This window comes from Rhea pennata, chromosome 12 (assembly GCF_028389875.1).
Source record: "Rhea pennata isolate bPtePen1 chromosome 12, bPtePen1.pri, whole genome shotgun sequence".
In the NCBI taxonomy this organism is placed as follows: Eukaryota; Metazoa; Chordata; class Aves; order Rheiformes; family Rheidae; genus Rhea; species Rhea pennata.
This window is the reverse complement of record NC_084674.1, coordinates 11031771-11053081: the sequence shown is the minus strand read 5'-3', so window position 1 is coordinate 11053081 and position 21311 is coordinate 11031771. Positions and strand designations below refer to the sequence as shown.

The following is a 21311-nucleotide window of genomic DNA, read 5'->3' as shown; positions in this document are numbered from 1 at the left end:
TGTAACAGTGGGAGTTAATTCTTACTACTACAGGTTTTTGCATCCAAAGATGCTTTCTTCTAGATGCACTATTTGGCAGTTGTTGTTTTGCTTTCTAGATCCGATTGCCTCTGAGTCAAGGCTTTTCACTAACTAGGTATGTCTATTTTTTGCAGGATTATGTAGATGCTCCATTAAGCATCCCAGTCTCTCTGACCCAATCTCTGAATATTGATTGGAGTGAGTACCAGGTGAGGAAAACGAGTGTCTCTGTGGGAGGTCAGAGATTCAAACAGGAAGGATCATTAAAGATTTGAAGTTTGAATTGTCACCGTTGCAGTATTGTGGCTCACTTCATGCCAGCCCACTGAGAGTGATGCTGCAAAGTTAATTGTTCAGAATAGCAATCATAATCCTCTACCAAAAATGTCCGTGAGGGTGGTGTGCCCAGAGGCAGCTGGCTGTAACACCAAATCTGTTTTTGTTGCTTGCTTACACCTGGCAGTCCATTAGGGAGGTGTATCACTAACAAACATAAGAAACAAGCCCCATTCCGGGAATTGTAATTATTACCTGTTCACAGCAATCTTAGCTTAGGCACGTGCCTTCAGTTGACAGACTTCCTTGGCTATGGAAAGAGTCCTGAGAAAGGTCAACTTTCCCTTACGCTAATAGTAACCAACTAACTAAGCACCTTCTGTAATGGTTGTGCAAAATGCCTCTTCTATGATAGGAAAGTAGTAAATCATAATCGACCATAGCGTGTCTCTGTTGTTCATTAGTGTGACAGCATCACAAATTGAGTGAGCTCCTTGCCTGAGCTTTGAGGTTCACCTTTGTTCCTATCTGAGCTCATCACCTTGTACCACAGCACTGTTTAGTGTGCTCCTTTTCACACATCAGTGAAGCCGCTGCTGTCCCCTCCCTGGTCTTCTCAGGTTTTGTGATGGTTGACCACTGTGCTGGAGGGTGTCACACTCCTGTGCTCTGTAGGTGGAAGCACTGCAAAACCAGGAGTGCTTCCCAGTGCTGAGGCCACCATTTCTCAGTCAGTGACAAAAATAATGTTAATATGCCTGCATAAGCAGAATGATGGAAAAGTAGCTTCCAGTGCTGAAGCAGAACTAATGGGACCACAGCTTGCTTATGACTAGAAACTTGTTCACTAGAATACTAAGCAGCCAGTGCTTTAAAAAGTCATACTTTTAAAAGGCATGTTAAAAATTGAAGAGGATGTAAGAAGTAAATGCAGAAATGATCTAAGGACTGGAGAAGGTGCTTGAGTCGAAGCTAAAGTTCTCAGTCCATTTAGCTAATCACAAAGGTGACAGAGAGTTGACTTAATTACCGTATAAGTACCTCCGCGGGGAGAAAATACTAGTTCTAAAGCACTCTTCAATCTAGAGAAGGAAAATGCATAGGAAACAATATCTGCAAGCTGAAATCAGACAAATGAGAACAGCAGTTTTGCATGTTATTTTTGAGGGTGATGTGATGGAACAGACTGTCAAAGGAACAATGAACTTTCAACTCCAGATTAGATGCTTCTCTGGACAGAGTTGTTGCCAAGTTCAAGCTTTAGGCTGTATATGAGGCAACTAACAAAACATTTTGGTCTGTGGTACAGAGAGATCAGACTGGATGACTAAATGATTCCCTTTGTCATGAACACAAGATTGGGTTAAAGTGGGCAGATAAAGTCTTTGGAAAGATGTGCTTCTCTACCCCTCGGCTCAACATGTTTCCCATTTCCCTCCTCTTCTGTTGCTTTGCAGGCTTCAGGGCAGGGTGGTACGTTCTTTGTCTGACAGTAGTCTAAAGTGCACTTACACATACATAACAAGCTGTTCTGCTTTTGAGAGGCAAAAATGATTCACACTAATAACTGTCATGATGGAACATTTGACCTTCTCCTTGCCTCATCCTTGCCAGTGCTATCCCATTTACGTTGGGTTGGTTTTGGCTCTGATTGGATTCTCAAAATTCCCTACATCTTTTCTGATACAGGGGTTGAGAACAGCACACTTGAGCTCGTTCTGATCTTTTTATCCATGCAGGTGAAACACTTGCCTCTCTTGAAGCACCGGGGGGGTCTCTGAGTTCAGAGCCCTTCTGTGCTGCTGCTGCGTGAGCATTACTGCAGAAATCTAGTAGCCATTTGGAGCTGCTGGAAGTGGGTCAGCCCTCTGCAAGCACCTGCTGGGGCTACTTACCTGAGCTAGTCAAAGAATTTTGGGCAAAGTGCTCCAGTTGTGGGGATGTGCTGCTAACCTGCTCACCCCATCGTGCTGCTTGCGTCAGGTTTGCAGCTGTAACGTGGCTGCTGAGCCATTTTGTAAAGTGCGTGTATGCAGGGGGCTGCAGAACTAGGTCAGTGCTCCGCAAGCGTTCACCGGCTCGGCTCAGTCTCTCGGAGCATGGTTTGTCTGGAGCTATGGGGCGTCAGGCAAGCAGGTTCTGTGCTTAGCCTCCTGGCCAAAGGGGCAGGCTGTGAGGGTCCTGACAGCTGACTGACCTGGACAGTAGAAATGGCCCTTTTTTTTTCTCTCTCTCCCTTTCCCCTCCTATCTGGCCTCTCGTCCCAAGGGCCTGCTGCAGAGGATGGGGGGAGTGATTAGAGCCCTTAATGGGAAGGTGTGCTATGCTCAGCAAGGGCCATGGCGTTATTTTTGCTTAGCTGCTGTTCTGGATAGAGAGGCCAAGAACATGGCAGCCTTTTATTGTGAGCAGACCCTTACTGTTGTCATTTCTTTTTCCACATAGAGCTGGGACCTCGTGCAACAGACACAGAACTACCTGAAGCTGCTGATTTCCATCATCTATAGTGATGGTAAGGCAAGCTCCTTGCTCCCAGGGTCTCATTAGGTACCTAATTACGAGCTCCTTTCATCATAGCTACCTCAACTTGAAGTAAGTGTGTAGCCCTACGTTGGCTCTGGACACAACAACATTATGCCTAGACCTGTGGAGTAGATGGAGCTGTGGCTGACTATGGCAGCACAGCTCAACAGAAGACTCTCCTGCAGTTAGTTTTTTGGAACACCCTGCAGATTTTTTGGAGCCCACAGGAGCGGTGCCCTGTGTGTGCCTCTGTGCAAGTGTGAAACAGTGGGAAGGGGAGATTTGCTTTTCTCAGAGCTGATGTCTGGATCCTTCTGCCTTAGGCTGAAAAAAAATATTAAGTTGGAGCAGATCTATTTCTGATACGGGGATAGATAGTGGTAGTGGGTTGCAACTGGGAAACTGTGTGTTTTAGGAAGCAAAATGATGTTCCTAACTAGTGACTTTGTGTCCTGAGCCCCTGTCAGAACTAGGACAGCTCGTCAGCCAGGGCTGTTGACAACCCAGGACAGTCTGAACAAGTTGTTGGCTGCCACCTCCAAGCAAAATATTTTGGCTAGGTAGCTGAGCTTTGTTCCTGCAGCACAGATAGGCTGTGGGGATGGAGAAGGGCTTATTGCTACAGATGTGCCATAAAAAACCAGGCATCACTCTTGTTTCAAATCCTTTTTTTTTTCTCCTCCTTCCTACTCCCTCCTGGAACAGATGATAGTGGGCTCCTGGTGCACTGTATATCTGGCTGGGATCGAACTCCTCTCTTCATCTCTCTATTACGCCTCTCCTTATGGGCTGTGAGTACCTAGCTGACATGCTTTGTTTATGGGGGTGATAGCTGGGAGAGGGAGTGACCATGTCACCAGAAAGTGGTGGAAGAGCTATTACTGTTCCTTTTAACCACGCTGACTTCAGAGAGGGTGTGGGATAGGCTCTGATGCAGAGCCTGACGTGCTGTCCTGCCTGAGTATCACAGAGGGGTAGAGCAGCGTACTTGCAACTCTACTCAGAGGATTCTCCATACTGCAGACCGCTCAGCGTTTGGAATGCCACATGCTGTAACCAGGAGGTGCCTGACCCCCACTTGGAGGCAGGGCAGAGCAAGCTGGGCATCTTTATTCACCCTGGCAATTTCCAATAGATCATGAATTCCAAATCCTTACGTCAAAGGCTGCTGCATGAAGGCTGCCTCTCGTTTACTTTGCAGGATGGGCTGATCCATGCGTCCCTGGAGCCGTCTGAGATTCTCTACCTGACAGTGGCCTATGACTGGTTTCTTTTCGGGTAGGCATACTAGGGTTTACTGGCATATGTAACTCTGCACAGTAGGGGTGAAACCTTCAGGGGGTCATTTTAGTGTTTGCTCACAACCAGGGGTGGGTTATTGGGGCTCCCACTGAATTGTTGAGTTGGGACAAGGAGGGGCTGATGCATTTTTCTACTAGAGGCTTGGGCATCTGGCTGCTCTTGATGGCTTGTGCCCTTCTGCTGATTCTGGCTTCCAGCATATGACCTTCTTCTCTGCTCTCTTTCCAGGCACATGTTAGTCGATCGACTCAGTAAAGGAGAAGAGGTGAGTGTTTAATCTGGGAAGGTAGCTGAGCCCAGCTTTCTGTTCCCTGGGTGCTTGTTTAAGGTAGCAGCGTCACTGTTTGCTTCCTGATAATACTGCTAGTCTGGCTGGGCTCTGAAAGGGTTGTTCAGGTGCTGGAAATACAAGATGGGAGCATTGCCCGTGTTGCTTTCTGATGCGTAAGATGTGGGAATGCTTTTTTTTTTTTTCCTCAGGCTACAATCTGGTTGGTGAGTGTCAGTCCTGCTGGCTCCCCTGCTGTGCCATTAGTGTTTAGGCCCCTGGTGAAAGCGAGCAGGGACTCTATTCAGCTCAGCAATGAGAAGGGATGCTCAAGGTGTCTGATTCCTGGGAGCTTGAAAATAAAGCTGCACAGTCTTGTGTGCTTGTCCTGAGTGCAGCCTGGGCGCTGCAGCTGCATGTGGCTTGTGTGTCATCACAGGTTCACGGAGCAGCTTACGCTGGTTCTGGTGTGCATCTGTGGGGCTGTGCCTGTCTGGATCTGTGGGTGCACAGGTGGGTCTGGGAGGCAGTTAAGATTAGTGGAACTAATTTTGTTCAGATCTTTCACTGCTTAACAGCAAGTGATTGCTCTGACAATAATTGCAGCGCACTGCATATCATTTTTGGATAGGACCCCGCAGATGGGGAGCGTGTCAACCCTGTTAATCCTCTGTTCCTCAGGCTCTTTTATCTTATTAGTGAGTCCCTGCCTCTGAGCAGTACTGCACCCTTTGCAGAAAACAGAGCTGGGCCCCTGGCATATTTTCCATCCTTTGAGGGTTCAGGATCCCATCTTAGTATCTCTCCCACCATTCATTCCCTTCCCAGAGCTCTGCTGGCTCATGACTGGCACCAGACACGTGCAGAGCTGCTTGCTCAGCCAAGGGAAGCGTCAGTAGCTGGAGTGGGAGGGAGGGCATGTGGCTAGCTCTGGCACTTGCCAGTGCCCACAGGAGGAGCAGAGGGGCTCTGCTCTGTCAAGGTAGGTGGGATGGCAGAGGCACAGCGGGGTGAGTGCTGCAGCGCAGGCTGGCGCATGGCAGGGCACGAGCCTGGGGCCACAGACACTGCATGGGCTGCATATTTCCAAGTGCGATAGTGCTGTGGTGCCAAGGTGGAGCGTGTGACTGTTCTAACCCAGCCAGTCCTGCTGGGGTTTGCTGCTTGCTCGGATGTATAAGCAGCTGCTGGGGCCCATCCCTTCTCCAGTCTATGTTGATGGCATAGGTGCCCACTGTATGCTTTTGGCATGCGTGCGAAGCATTGATAAGGAGACTTGTTATGCACTCCTTTCTGGGACTCCACATGGTGGGGAACAGGGTCTGTTTTACCTGTAAGACAAGGCACAGGATGGGTCAGGGGCAGCCCATAGCACATTGGAATCTGGTAGCTGCAGATTTCTTGCTATCTTCTTCCTGCCAGCACCTCCCTGCCAAGATAAGAGGTTGCTTGGAGCCTCAGGTTCATTCCTGAACCAGTCTTCTTTCTCCCTTTACTCAGATTTTCTTTTTCTGCTTCAATTTTCTGAAGCACATCACCTCTGAGGAGTTCTCTGCTGTGAAGTCGCAGAGGTAAGGAGCCTCTGCCTGCTGCTGCATGGGCTACAGAGCCAGGGAGCTCGTTAGTGCTCTTCCTTTGGGGAGATGGAAGCCCTGGTGTCCTGGCCCAGTTTTCTTTAATTTGTTCTGCACTCTGAAGGCTGCAAAACGGGGCCGAGGCTTGTGAGGTGCAACATTGCGCTCTGAAAAATTGTCCAGGCTGAAATGTGCTCTCTGCTTAATGACTGTCCGTGGCTGCCTAAGCACGGATGAACTTAGAGGTGTGTGCTCTGGCTCAAGCGGACTGCACAGCAAGGTCCGTCAGGCACTGCTGGGGGGAGCGGGGTGGCTGCTCTTTAATAGACTGCTAAACATTAGCCTTTATTTCAAGAGTAGCATAAAGAAACAAACCTGACCCTGGAGGAGGCTTCTAACTCTGATTAAAGGTACAACTGCCTACAGCAGACTGTTGCCACGCTCTCAGAAGTGCAGGGTGTGTGGGCTGGGATTGTTAGAGTCAGATACTACCCGCTGGTCTCATCCCCTCTCCTCTGCCCCTGCACAGCTGATTCACCCCTTGTCTGAGCCAGTGTGTGCTACAGAGATCTGACTCTGGCCGGACGCCATGCAGTGCTGCAACATGGCTGAGGTAACCTTCTCTTTCCTTCCCCAGAAGGAAGAGTTTGCCACCTGGCTTCACCCTGGAAGAGATCTGCATGCTCCGTGAGTGCAGCTGCTGAGCATCAGCCCCTCTGGGTGCTGGTAATAGTTGATTGCTTGGGGGCTTGGGTTCCCAGTGTCAAGGTGACTACAAATAGGCTGTGCTTCCCTTGAGGCCATGCAAGAGTGATGCCCCGGGAGAGGAAGAATCACTGAATCCAAGCTGGTCTTCAGGTAGTTGTTTTTTGTTTTCTGTTCTTTTCTAGAGCAGAGAGATCGAGGCAGCACCACAAGTCTGAGCAGCGACTTCTCCCTGGGGCTGGAAAGTTCCCCTGGAGCAGCTGGGAGCTTCACCTATGAAGCAGTGGAGCTGATGCCAGCAGGAGCACAAGCCCAGGCAGCATGGTGAGGAGACAGTCGCTCAGTGGACTGCGGAACAAAAGGAGCAGGAGAAAAGATATTTCTGAACTCCCAGCCCTCTGGGTCTGCTCTCTGAGCCATGGGCTCCGTACAGTGGAGGGAGGGATTTGGCTGTCAGAGACCTTGCTTCAGCTTGTGCTACACAACTTCTGCACCAGGAATTGGAGACTCTATTGTCTTAATGACTGTCAGGCTTCTGCAGGGATGTTTCTGAAATTTGTCCCCTGATCTGGTAGCAGAGTAAGTTTTTGTTGTGTGAGGCTTTTTTGTTTTGTTGTTTTGGTTTGGTTTTATGAGCTTCACTGTTAAACACAGTGAAACTGTTTCTGGATTAAGTTTAGGAGAGGGTTCTAAACAATGGGAAATGGTATTTGGCAGCAGCTTCACCTGGGAAGAGTGGAAGCAAAGAACTTAGTTGCTCAGTAATGAAGCTTAGTTTGTTTATGGAAGAGGTTATACAAGGGGGGTGTCTGCGCTAATAGGACATAGAGTGGGTGACCAGGAATCTCCTCTAGACTTAAGTGCCTCTAACAACACATGGTGTGTGATCTGAAACCAAATTGCTATCTGGAACGTTGCCTGGAGATGGTTCTGGGAGAGAACATGAAATTCTCGGTGCTTCCTGTTGTTAAAGAGTTGTATAGGACCCGCTAGGGAGCCGGATGGCTGCCTGGAAGCTGGACTGGGGAAGATGTCTCAGGTGATTCTACTGCTCTGGGACAGGTGCTCTACTTGCTTATGGAGTTTCTGGTTCTGTGTGTTGGGGATTTCAAAGCCTGAGAGGTTGCCCCTCTCAGTTTAATTTTTCACTCTTCTCCCTTAGCACATGTGAAGATGCTATTTTGTATTGCAATTATTTTAAATTAAATCTAGGTTGTGCTGGAGGCAGCTGGAAATCCTCTGGGACTAAGGAGCCTGCAGCCATGCTAGTGGCAGCAGCTTTCCTAAAGCACATTATGATTCAATTTTTGAAACACTGAAGAACAGACAGAGGATCTTCCTACAAAATCACAAAACAAAGGTTGGGAGCTCCAAACTGCATTTGTGAAGTGACCAGTGCAGAGTGCTCTTAATGCACAGAAGCTACCTTATCCAAGCAGGAGAGTGACCGCAGCAAATAAGGAACCACTTTCCGCTTGCCTGCCTACAGGGTTGGAAACTGGAAGCATTTATACTGATCCAAACCATGTTCTGGAGTGCTCAGGATCTACAGACTAGATCCTGCAGCATCATCTTTACAAGAGGTGAAGCGGCTGGAGCATGCTGGGAGAGATCTGCTGTACTTGTATGTGCCAGGGCTTAATTTGATGACTTATTGTAACTCTGGTTTGTTTTCATTCCTGTTGGAGACATCAGGTTATTTTGAGGTTTCTGCAGCTACCAGGGTGATGGTTTGAGCCCACGCTATGAGCTCGAGAAGGGGAAAGTTGTAAGCCTTTCCATGAGAACTTAGTGAGGGGACTGGGCATGAATGTCTTGTTGCAGGTTGTTATGGCTGTGTAGTCTGGAGAACAAGAAGGACTTGCTGCAGCCGTGACTTGTCAGTGAGCTAAGCTGTGCGTGCTGTAAGGTGGAGGGGGGAAAAGAGGAGATGTATTTCTTTGTTCTGTCCTGAAAGCAGGTAGACAAGGTCTCCTTGCATGGAAGAGCATTTGTATTTTAGCTGTATAAGCTTGTCTCTCCAAGCTGTGCTTGGAAATGTTGGCAGCTATGATAACATGAGATGAATAATGTGTGAGAGAGGCTGTGGTGTGATGTTTGAGGGTGGACGTACTTTAAGAAGGGAAGAAGGATATGGCGCTTCCCACTGTACAATGAGCCTGTCTTTAGCTGTACTTGCTGACAGTGCTCACAATTTTGATCAAAGCCAAGGTGCCCTTTCAGATTCCAGGAAGAACATCATAAACCCAAGGGGGAAAAAAAGATATTTGCCTTAATGTCCCTGTTTACCTATGTACACAGGGGGATCTTTGTACAACTTGTTGTGCTTTTGGAAGGGGAAGAATTCCTGGGACTTCTCCAGAAAAAGTACTAATATAAGAAAGAGAGTCCCTGTGAACATAGAACAGCAATGACATGAATTAGTCCCAAACGTGTGTACTTGTTCAGTATGTAGTGAGAGGGTACTGTGAGCTAAGACTAGGTGTAGCAACGGACAGAGAATTGGATGTGGATCTGGCTAGAAAAGAGGCCAGAGTAGTTCTGGGCTGTCAGCTCGGAGTCAGGGAGAAGACTGAAATGCATCTGCATCTGGCATAATTGTCATGAGCACAGAGTCAGAAATGTGATCTGTGGTGCCTGAAGGAAATCACTAAAAGGAGAAACAACACTGTATGTTGTGTCCCTGTCACCCTCATCAGGGCAAAAGAATGCCCACCTGGGCCAAGCTCCTTGCTGGTATAATCTGTAGAGTTTAGAGTAGATTGAAATGGCCTTTCCCTTTGCTTGAAGCATTTTATAGCTCGACTAAACAAAGAAAGCCGTGTGTGCGTGTGTGTGGGCTGATGCATTCTCCTGTCTCCGATTTCCAGGTCACATGGACGGTGATCTACAAAAGAATGGGCTAAGTTGGGTTGAGCACTGTGTACCGCCATCACCGAGCAGTTACCCGTGACTCATGGTTCTCTGGGGGGGAGGAAAGCAGGTTCAGTGGGCACAAGAGCTTTATAGCTGCTGGGATAAAATCTGGCCTGATGTGGAAAGGCTTCCTGGTTGGAAAATGTGAGGAAAGAGCTTTCTCACCCAGGTCATCCATCCCACAGGAGGAAGAGCTGTGCATCATCACCGCAAGCTGTGCTCTGGAGTCGGGCACAGCAGTCTGAAGACAGGCTGCTTTCTACAGGGATGGTTGAAGTGAAGTCCTCCAGCTCTTCCTCATCAACCCACTCTGATAACTTCCTGAGGATTGGAAGTAGCCCACTGGAGGTGCCCAAATCCAGGTGAGATGAGATGGAGTAGAGCATTTCTCAGCAAAACTAGTGTCTGGCAAAGGGAGAACTGGCTGCATTTTTGTAGCTCTGAGAAGCTTGGAATACATGGGTTTGTAGAACTTGAGGCCAGGAAGACTGTTCCTCTCTAGCCTGACTTGTTGTGTAGTGCTGGCCACTAACCAAGAAATTTCTGCCTCAGCTCGTTTAGAGGAGAGAGGAACTGTGCTAACAGCCTGGTGTTGGTTCTGCTTGTCCCCAGTGTGTACCTCAACTCTGCAAGGTCTGGCATCTCTGCGTCCTGCGTGCTTGGGTTGTGCAGCACTGTCTCTGTCAAATGCATTCACAGGGATATGAAATGGTTAAGGGCTGTGTGGGAGGCAAATCGTCTCAAGCCAAGCAGACCCAACTCTGCATCTATTCCTGTCTCCCTTTCCATCTGCTAACCTTCCTGACACTGCAGGGTGAAAAACTCCAGGTGCCAGTGGCAAGCAAAGGTAGAATCCACTGGGAGCTGGCTGAGTGTTGCAACAGCACAAAGGATTTCAGCTGGGAGGCTGTGCGTCCCCACTGCGCAGCCGGGAAGTGGGGAGCCTGGACCTCGGCCTAATCTCATGCCATAACAAAGGACATTCTGGCACCCTTCCAAAATCTGGTGCTGTGGTAGGGCAAAGCAGAGCAACGAGCTGGGCGAGGGGAAGAGCGAGCAGAGCCTGTGGAGCAAGCGCCATGTGCTTAGGCCAATGGGGGATAAGAGACTCTTAGATAAGAGGTTGCTTTTAACAGCATCAAACACTTGTGCGGTCTCTGCAGATTTGCTGTTGAGTCTCTTTCTAGTGATTCACATCAGAACAGCCACCAGCCAAACATTATTGCTCTCTTATCACATGCAAAATAAAGTGACAAACAAGTAAACCATAGAAAAATTATAGGATTTTCCTACCAAGTTTCTTGATTACAGAGAAAAATCGCTGTCTGACAGTCTTCAGAAATGATGTGAGCTGTTCTCCCTCAAGAAAGAGATAAATAGGATGGTTTTAAGTTGTTACTGGGCTCACCTCTGTATTCTTTGAAAGATGAAATGAGTCTCCCAAGAAGAGAAAAACACTGAGAGTGCAGCTTGTCTTGGAAGCTGCCTTTGTGCAGAACATTAATACTACTAACGTAAGCCCTGTGTGTGGTCTCATGCCGTGCTAAAACCTAGCAGTGTGTTCAGTTATGGGCTACATAAACTGCCTGGTAGTGAGCTTGCAGCAGTGCTGTGGCAGAAGCTGTTTATAATGCGTCAGCTGGACTCCACTCTGTGAGAGTGAAGAAGAGAAATAAAACAGGCAGAAAAGCACCCCTGGAACAAGAGGTGGGGGGGCCACAGTCCCTGGGAATTGCGTTCCAGGGACTCAGCACTGGTAAAGCCAGCACTTAACCTGTCCTCTGGCTGTGACTGGATGTGGTACCTTTTCAGGTTTAGATGATTAGTGCCCACTGGTACCAGGCATTTGGAGCCTGGGTCCTCAGAGTTTGAGGCAGCAGGCAACCATGGCGGGGAAGCTTGTTACTTCCAGGCCAATGTCCTTGCGGCTGGCCTTTCCTTGCACCCAACAACAAAACCTCTGAGAAGGAGTTGTAGTCTTCTGCCATTATTGTAAGAAGTAAATGTTCTGTGTATTCCACTAGGAACACTTCCTCCTGATCCTCATGCTAGTGTTTGGCTTGGCATAAAGCCCTAATAACCCTTCAGTACACAGCAAAGTCACGCTGGTTGTCACGTTTACGAACCAGGCACTGTGAAGGGCTGAGCTGGGAAAAAGGGTGCATAAGGGGGAATAGGGGATAAAAAGAGACTTTTCTTGCAATGCTTGAAATGAAGAGGATGGGAGAAGGAAATCAGTTGTGAGGCCGTAGTGGTGAAGTCAGCTGTATGCAAAGATGGCTGATCTGCCATGTTGATGCTGCGTGGCAATTGTGTGGGCACTTGTACGCTTCCTTCTTCTCTGGTGTCACCTGGGTTTCCTCTACTCCTCTCTGTGTGCAAGCTAGAGGAAATAAGCCGGGGGACCCTGCAAGGAGTGGGTGGAATTGTCAAGGCAACGACTGAACTGAGCTGCTTTTTCAAACCAAGTCTTCTGGCATGTTTATGCTCCTCTGCCTCATGGTTCCCTGCCTGATCAGCCAGACTCTGGTCTGTGCCCTGCCTGCTTTCCCTGGGATAACACTGGTAACAGTTCTGCTGGCTGAGGGCTTGGAGCAATGCATTGCCTTGTCAGTGCTGACGTGGCTTGCACCTTTTGAGGCCTGAACGTGATGTTTTTTATCTCCAGAAAGAGAGGGGCTACATCATGCTAGTTGGCTTTGGTCTCCCTGTTCAGACAGTCTGAATCTGCCTGGTGAACTCCATGCAGGTAATGGATATCACAGTATCTTCAGCCACCATTCTCCATCCTGGAAGGAGGAAGGGCGACCCATTTTGTGGAGGGAGAAGCAGTGTATCTGGTGGAAGGAAGGAGTAAGCTTTCTCCCTTAACCCTCTGCAAAATGGTGGGACTAGGATGGAGTCTGGTGCGCGGAGACTAATGATACCAAAAATACCTTCATCTTGATAGTGCCATTGCAGGTTAACACCGAAGGCTTTTAAGATGAAGAAACTACTGTACTTGACTTTCTAATCCTCTGGTTGTGTGGCCATAGCAACAAAACACTTAACCACTGCAGCAGCAGTAGAGAAAAAATGGTTGCTTGTAAAATGCCAGCAGGCAGCCTTCAGGCAGTGCACATAAACTGTCCAGTCCATGTGCTGTCAGGCAGGTGAACTCAGGAGTGAATAGGAAAGCAAGCTGGCTCAAGTGAGCAGAGCCTGGGTGGACACCAGGGAGAAGCAATTGGGTTGTCCTAAAGGAAAGAGTTGCAAAAGCCAAGACAGGCAGTGTGAGCCAAGCGCCTCTTCTCTGTGGGCCGTGACAGTGGTCTGCTGCTGCCTTCATCTCACCAGCCAATCTTCCAAGTCCTGCTCTGATCCAAGGGTCCTGGGTACCTGTAAGTGCCTGGATGATCCTTATCAGGCAAAGTATTTCAAAGGCAAATTCAAATGCCACGTTCTCAATAGACAGTCTTTCTAGCTTGTTCCAGTGCAATGGTAGTATCATGTCCAAGCACAAACACATGTGAAGATAATGCATAGGTTATTTGCACAGTAGGACAAGGTGCTTGCTTTTCTACAAATTAAGAGCTCTGAAGTGTAGCAGACAGCATGCATTGGCTGTAACTTGCTGCATGTGAGTGGGTAGTGGCTTGCAAACAGTGTCCTGTCTTTGCATTTGACTCTAATGGTCTGTGTCCTATGATACTGCAGAAAAACCTTTTATCTATGTCAGGGATTTAGTGTGTGTGCACACATTACTGATGTGGATTAGCAACTGGATAATCTTTGCTTGAATATGCTTTTGCTAAGTCAATTAAATAAAACCCAAAGTATTGTAGCCTCTAAAGAGTCGAGATATACAGGAGTTAAGTCATGGGGGATCTGCTTTGGCCACCACTCACAGAACTCCCTCACTTAAGGGGCTGCAGATGGTTCAGATGTAGTTTTAGAGAAAGTGCAATGAATGCAAAGGAGGACTGAGAAACTGCTGTCCCTTGGCTTTGGGGTGTTTGGTTAATAGTGGTAAGACGGTGCATGCAGCACCTGTCTTGCTCCGTGTACCCACCTGGCTTGGAAGGCAGATCTGCCATATGACAGCATAGTGACCACAGCAGGAAAGGAATTGTTTACCGGAATGTTTTCTGGAACTGTTGCACTGATTATGCCACAACACAGGCTTGCCAGGACTCTGGTTGGCATGTGGCCGTACTGCGAGCAAGAACGGTTGTGCTCACAGAGGACTGTGGCCCGCTCAGGCTCTTACAGCATTGACCTGGTGTGTAGATAACTGGCTGGGATTCAGCCGGGGTTGTCAGTACAGCTCACTGCCAAGTGTTCCTTGCCAATTGTTCCCACGCAAAGGTGGGAAGGACTGCCCTCCTTGCCAGGTTGCTACAGTCTGTGCGTATGGTACCTCCAAATCTGAGCCTCTCTTCAAGCATCTGGTTCTCTAATTTTAATGGCTGTGCTAATAGCTAATGCTTGAATTTGAGGCACGGAATATGTACTGGCAAATGAGCCACTTTCCGAGTCGTCCAAAGTATGTGGGAATACAGCAGGCAAGGGAGGGCAGAACAAGGTAAGATGTGAGCCTAGCTGTTGGGAACTTGGCAGCTGACTTGCTCACATTAAGAAATAGAAGAATCCCCAATTGCTGCTCTGCCTCTTATATTGGCTGTCCTCTGGTAAGCGGGTGTCCGTGTGCTCTAAAATACTCTATTTTGTGCAGCATGTTGCATGGGAAGCACTGACCTAATTAAAAGGAACCATTCCAGGCTAGGAGTTGCCAGTTTATGGCCTGCTAACGGTCCTTCCTTGTGTGAAGGAACAGCTTGCGGCTCATTTCTGTTTTGCTAATCTAATTTTGTTAATCTTGCACTTTTGAGGGAGTCTCTTCCCACTCTGGATATGAAGAGGTGGGTGTTCGAAGCTTGCTTTCATTCTGTCTTTCCGTTTGCCATTAAATGTCTTTGGTATGTGCACTGATTTGAAGACCTGCTGTATCTTTTCTCGCCTAACAACCATGTCAGTTTTACTGCAGCAGTCCAGCTGCTTCCCAAGACCCTCTGCACTGCCCTCACAACTAGCCAGCATCTGGCATGGCTGTACTGTGTTGCAAAGCTGTTCTTACAGACTTGGAGATTGGACCTGGTATCAGCTGTCCACAGCTTCCTCTGGAGCCTCACTGAAGCCTTTTTCTTGAGCCTCTGCAGCAAGACTTTACTAAAAGTCTTCAGGGGTTGCAGACAGAAGTGAAAGGAAAATTTTCATCTTTAGCATTGGGTGGACTGCACTGTGATGCAGTCAACTTAGAGATTTAATCTTGGTCTCAAGCCCAAGCTCAGTTTTTAAGCTCACCTGCTGCTGAGCAGGACCCTTGTGGAAGTCCCAAATCTGTGGCCTCTCTCTGACTGCCAGTAGCACAAGATTTCCCATCGTGCCCTCCCTGCTTGCCTGACCCAGCCTTGGGTCTTGCTGTCTCTAGAGACTAAGATGCTTGTTGATTGTGACACTTCCTCAGGAGCCTCCCTTGAGAAGGTATTGGACATAGAGGGGGAAACTGCCACAGTGTCTTTGCTTTGATGGCTGCACCTAGGTATCTAAACCAGGAGAAGGATGGTCTGGACTCATTGCAGAATTGGTTAGTTTGTTCACTTGGGCAGCAAGTGATTTTTTTCTTCAGCTTGGAGGTGAGAGGCAGAATTGGCTGCCTTTAACTCCTAGACATCTCTACTATTAGGTTAGATGTAATTTGACTAATTCTTAGCTGCCTGGACTAGCCTAAAGGAGAGGATAGAGCAGTGCATGGCATGCAGTTCTGTACTAATTGATACAGTGGAGCAATCTCCTGGGCTAGTGCTTTGGGATGGGGTTCCCCGTTGTTCTCCGGGTTGGTTAGAGAGATGGGGAGCCTGGAAACATTGCCTTTCCTTCAGGGCCAGACAAGGAGCAATGGAGGCAAACAAAGTGCTTTTTTTGTTGTCCCTGATGCCCTGGATTATGTCTTGCTCCTCTGCTTACTGTGTGGTCAGAGTCTACGCAGGCTGCTGATCCTGCAGTCCCTTCACAAGTCCTGTAGAGCTCTATTCAGTTCTTTTCATCTTCACTGCTGTAGCTCAAGTCCTCCTTGGCCTGTCTCTGCCATTCCAGACTCACCCTCTTCAAAACCTTTTTTTGTGCTTCGCCCCAACCCAATGCTCTTTTCAACAACTTGTTTCATCTCTGACAGCAACCTACAGAAGGTCTACATCCCTTCTGCCCAAGCCCACTGCCTGCAGACCTCTTGACTGCTGGAAAACTAATATGTAATGAGCTCTCTAATTTTCCGTTCTCTGCTTGTACATCCAGCTCAGGACCATGTTTCAGACTTCTCAAATTTGGATATATTGGTTAGACTACTTAAGCGGCAGGCTTAGGCTTAGATCTAGATTGCAATTAGATTGCCCCTGGTCCCCCATTCCAGTCTTGCTGAGGTCCTTATTGCTGTGGGAAATCCTGTATTTCTTGCTGTTCTTCTGGTCTCTTGGGGAGCAGCTGCAGTGCGCCACTGCTATTCTTAGCTGTGAAGACAGCGTGCAAGTACCTGGCCCAGCAGAGCTGGAGCTATTGCACTGCTTTCTGCCCAGCAGATCTCAGATAAATTATCCGGAAGATCTGGGTAGTGTGTAATTGAGTAGCTCAGCCACAGGCTGTGCTTCCAGCTACGTACACTTTGCTGTGCAACAGGGCACAGCAATTACTTGCTCCTTGGACATCCAAGAGCTCTGGATTTATCTCAAGTGATTGTGGCTTTTCCTCTGAGATTTTTGAGGGACTCCTCCAATTCGTACATCGGATTTGCTGCTGCTTCCTTTCCTACTGGGAGGCTGCATGTGTTGAACAACTGTCCTTCCCTAGGCTGTTTTTTCTGTCCTAAAGGTGTTTTATCACCTGGCTTCTGACACAGTCCATTCTTCTAATGCAGGAATACAAAAGTCTGCAGATGCTGTGGTAGGTGGGTGCCCTGGGGAAACATGGAGCAGTGACTTGCTTTGTTCAGAACTGCTGTTAATGCCTCAGGAGTGATCTGCTTTCTAATTGCAGGACTAAGGGTCTCTAAGTCTTCCCTACTACCAACCAAGTCACTACCTTGATCCTCCATCGGGCCTTGCCATCGCACAGCTATATGCTAAGAGCTGAAATAGGCAACTGGTGGATGCCCCTCAGACAGTGCTGCATCCTCATTTTTGAGGGATTTGGGGCAGGATGTGCTGCTGCATCTTGCTAATGGGTTTCACAGTTCTGCATGGCCATCTGCTTCTTGCTAGCTTTGTCCTGTCCAGCTTACAGTGGACTTTTTCTGCTTCATCAGCCCCAGCCAGCTTGGCTTTCCCCTCCCTTTCAAAGGAAAGGTTTGTCTTGGGGCTGAGCCAGAACTGCATGTTGCATCCCGGTCCCAGAGTGTCAAAGCTGCTGGCACAGATGCTGCTGGCGGTCAGCCCAGCATGTCCCTGGCACCAGAGCTAGTGAAAGGCATGTGGCTGAATGACCTGACTGATTGCGCCGTCTCCCTCTCTCTCTGCCCCAGATCAGCGGACCATTCTCTGCCCGGATCTTCCGTTTCCACAGACTTTGGCAGCTGGCAGATGGTGACAGGGTGTGGCAGTATTCAGGAGCAGGCAATCCTGAGCGCAGATGCTTCTCTCCCTTGCAGCTTCCCGGATGAGTTCCCTAGCACTTGCCTGTAAGTGTCTCAAATGCAAGATCTCTTCTTGGGTCTCACGGCTGGCTGCGAGCACTGGACCTTCGGCACTTCTGGAGACACCTGGGAGCCTGTGACAGGCTGTCCCATCTTCCCTGCTTTGATGCTTTGCACCCACAAATGCCATCACTGAATGCTCTTCACTGGGCACTGAGAGAAACCAACGTTTTCTCTGCTTAATGATGGGAGCTGGGGCGCTTTACTTTCTGTAGTAAAGGGTCCTTCTCTCTCCTCCCTGAGCACACTGAATTCGGGCATAGCTTACTGAATTTGGGGGTGCATACTTGCCAGGACGGGACTTGGTTAGCCAGGCTCTCTTGCTTTTAGATCTTGCTCATCTCCATCTCCCACGGGTTCAGACCTGTGCTGCAGTAAGAGGGGGGACTCTCATTCTGTCACCCCTGAGTTTGTCCAACTGCAGCGTCATTTGCAGCTGCTGTGTCTAGGCAGTGCAGAGTAGCACAGACCCTGCATCCTGCTGTGTGTTTCAAGGGTTGCTGTGTAAAATGGCTGGGAGGCAAATGTTCCTTCCCAAATAGAAAGTCACCTCTGTGGAAACTTGAAAGACAGGAGATGTGCTTTAATTGCACTAGGGGAGAACCTTGGCTTGTGTCTCCAGGCTGCAGACTTTCGGTCAAGAAACTATGAAATGGCAGATTGAGTGCTGCCGCTAGCTAACTGTTCTTGAGATGTGCTGCTGAATGTTTGCAGTCCCTTTACCGAGAGCACATGCTTTGGAGGCAGAGGGCAAGAGATGCAAAAACAAGTATCTCCTGTGAAACAAGCTAGCTGGCCTGGCTCAACTTCTCGTGTGGCTGTTTGCTGTCCCACTGAGCAGAACCAGAGCAGCCACTCCTGTATCATGGTGAACTTCCAAGACCAATGAATTAGCAGGTAGAGGAATCGTGAGGAACGTCTGACGTGGCCTTGCTGGGACCTCCTGACAATGCAACACCCATTTTCTCCTTTCACGAGAACACGCCACACTCTTGCAATTGTTTAGAGAAGTTGAGGGAGCAGAACGAGACGCTCACTGAGAAGGGAGGCTGAAGTAGTGACTCCTTTATCATCCTCTGAACCTTGCTGTGCTGATGGCCACTGATAGCCAGGGAGTCCACTGCTGCGCTTCTTGGATTTCAGTCTAATATCAGAGTAGGAAAATCAGTAGAGAGAAATGTGATTTAAAGTTGAGCTGGTGTACTCTGATAGCATTGAATCTGGATTGGGGATGTAGCAAAGAAGGAGCTATTGTATCACTCTGACTCTGCCAAATGTAGGCTCTTGCAATCTGGAGTCTAGCTGCTTGGGATTGACAGGCTCAAAGGGAGGTTCTGCACTCCCTTAGATGCAGAGCAGATGCTAAGAATGCTTTTCCCTAGACACGTCTTCACTGAAACTGTGTGGTCCTATGCTCTTGGGCTGGGGATTGCTCGATTGCAGGTGCTGGGACCAGGCTGGTGTTTTGGAAATGCCTCCAAGAGGAAGAATTACTGAGGATATTGCTTTGAGCCTGTCCCAGGGCTTGGATTCTCTCTGCTGTGCATCAGCTGTTTTCTTAGGAGCCCACGATGGTTTTATTCCAATTTGTTGCAGCCCAGAACAGTAGGAGCTCTTGGAAATTATATTCCATTTAGGTTCCCACTTTACATCTCATGAATTGGTGGCAGTTTGTGATGAAGGTATGCTTTTCACACCCTACTTCCTCATGCCTGTTTGGGGCTTGTCAGGATTTACTTGGATTTACTCGGCTTTGACTGTCTCATCTCATCCTGTACCCCTATTTGAAGACTGGAGCATACAGGCTCTCGGATACGTAGCAGGGCAGAGCGCCATTTAGGAAAGAAGCACAACTACAACCTGCTTTGCTGTTTGGACTGTTCACTGAAGTGGTGCAGCTGGTCCACAGGGCTTCTCTGGTACCTGGCAGTGGTCTGCTGCTTGAACCTGCACCCTTGTGTGCGAGATCCTTAAGTATCCTAAGTTCTTCTAAGTTACCTTAAGTTAAGAAACCTAAGAGTCTAAATAAAGAGTCCACTCTGCAAAGAGGTGTGAAAGCCAAAAGCCACAGGACCTAAGCCTGGCACACACCCTAACTTGCCTCTCTGCATGTGGCATTTAAGATTATTGAACTCTGGGTACAAGCAAATCCAGCTGTGATGTAGCCTGTTTCTTAACGTTAGCAGGTCTGAGAGTTCCACATTCTAATTAGGTTGCCAAAAAGCATCTTTTTATGTGTTTTGATATGTTGCCTTTTTACTTTACCCTCCAGCTTCTCTTCGTTATCAGACACTGTAAACAGCGGCCCGGTTGGCTGCCTCGGCATCGCTTGCTGTTTATAGGCTTCCTACCCTATCTTCTTGCTGCTGTTTCCGGATTGAAACTGTTGGCTGTGGGTGGTTAACACTTCCATTCAAATTAGCTGTGCCAATTTATAGCCAGCCCAGGCACTGGAGAGATTAAAGAGAATACTTTATGGGCAGGTTTGCATTGTGCCCTTGGAGTGACCTTTGAGGAATGTCTTACGCTCTCTGGGAGCCACTGACATGTTATGGAGACACACAGCAAGGACTGGTTCAGGCCTGAGCACTTGGGGCAGAAGCCTTTGAACCATAGTCTTGCTTTCTGCCATGCTGTCATCTGAAATGCTACATTTTGTCCTGTCTCTTCCCCCACCGCTAACCAAGTGCACAGATCAGCTGGAGAGGAGAGCAGGTCCTTGGGGAAGCCATGCCCTACTCTGCGTACAGTACTCCTGCTTGCACAGAGCAGCCTTGCCACGGAACAGAAGTAAAACGTCATCTGGCTCTCCTCTTCCCATGGCTGGAGCTCCTTGGGATTTTTATCACCTTGTCTGACTCCTCTCACTTAGCCAGACCAGTCCCCAGGTCTGCAGAGGTGTCTGTGCTAGTCCGAGGGTGTGCCAGGTAGAGAGCCTGGGGGCAGTGGTGTGCGGGAAGCCAGGGAGGATTGCAAAGAGGTTGGAAGCAGCTGTCCAGATAATACACATGTGGATAGACTCCATCTGGAAACACTGTGTGAAAAAGGGGGAGAGCTGGCCCAGGGGGCTGACGTCAACCGGAGCAGGCTTGGCGAAAGCAACACTTTGTATAGGAGCCACATCCTGCTGAGGACCATGGCAGGAGGAGAAACGGGTGGCGCTGAAGGAGGAGATCCCAGCGCGGGAGACAAAGGCAATGGCTCCAGGCGCCACAGCCTGGGGTTGTGGGGCAGGCGCTGCCCCTGGGTGGGCAGTGGTGTGCTGCTGCCTGGCTGCCGCCCTGCGCTGGGGCAGGGACCAGGCCCTTACCCCTGCGTGCGTCCTCCAGCCTCGGGGAGGGACCGGGAGCTGGGGCCGGAGGAGGGGAGGCCGCCGCTGGGGCTGGAGATGCTCACCTTCCCTTTCTGTCTCCTAGGCTGGTGACGGCGAGCGACCGCGAGTCCCGCCTGGAGGAAGTGCGTTCTGCCTTTCTGGCCAGCTACAGCCGCACCATCGGCCTGAAGGCCGTGCCCGCCAGCCCCTCGGGCGCCATCGGCGGCCTCCTCGAGCAGTTCGTGCGGGGCGTGGGCCTGAGGGGCGCCAGCACGCTCTGAGCGCGGCCCTCTTGGACAGACCACCAGGGCTGGCGAGCCCCCGCGGCCGAGCCCCGAGCCGGCGCCTCGCGCGGCTCCGGCGCTTCGCGCGGCTCCGGCGCCCGCAGCCTTCTGCACGCGGCCGCCCGTGTGCGCGGGGCCGGGGGCGCGCGGGGGGCTCCGGCGGCTCGGTGCAGTAAAGGCGTCTGTGCCGTCCCCGCGGTGCCTCGTGTTTGGGCTGCGGGTGGGGGGTGCCGGGGGGAGCCGCTCGCTAGGAATAGCGCGGCCCACGCTCCGGGAGCGGCGGCCCCGGAACGGCTCCGCGCCCCCGGACGGGGCTCCCGGCGGGAGGAGCCGCCGCCGCCGCCGCCGGGGGCTGCGGGCTGAGCCGGGGCCGCCCGAGGCGGGCGGGGCCCGGGCCGGGGCCGCC

General features: G+C 49.8%; 1 protein-coding gene across 4 annotated transcripts in view; it reads left to right on the top strand.

Moving 5' to 3' along the window:
- MTMR14 (myotubularin related protein 14) overlaps positions 1-21080 on the top strand; it is a 32810-nt gene extending 11730 nt beyond the window's left edge. For all 4 annotated transcript variants that reach the window (XM_062585334.1, XM_062585338.1, XM_062585337.1 and 1 more), the window contains 11 exons: positions 156-230; positions 2743-2809; positions 3526-3611; positions 4022-4098; positions 4351-4387; positions 5891-5961; positions 6602-6651; positions 6855-6993; positions 9771-9947; positions 17138-17293; positions 20725-21080. In XM_062585334.1, the coding sequence (XP_062441318.1) occupies positions 156-230; positions 2743-2809; positions 3526-3611; positions 4022-4098; positions 4351-4387; positions 5891-5961; positions 6602-6651; positions 6855-6993; positions 9771-9947; positions 17138-17293; positions 20725-20902 (1113 nt within the window). In that variant the 3' untranslated portion in view covers positions 20903-21080. The remainder of the gene's footprint in view (positions 1-155; positions 231-2742; positions 2810-3525; positions 3612-4021; positions 4099-4350; positions 4388-5890; positions 5962-6601; positions 6652-6854; positions 6994-9770; positions 9948-17137; positions 17294-20724) is intronic.
- Positions 21081-21311: the final 231 nt, after the last annotated feature.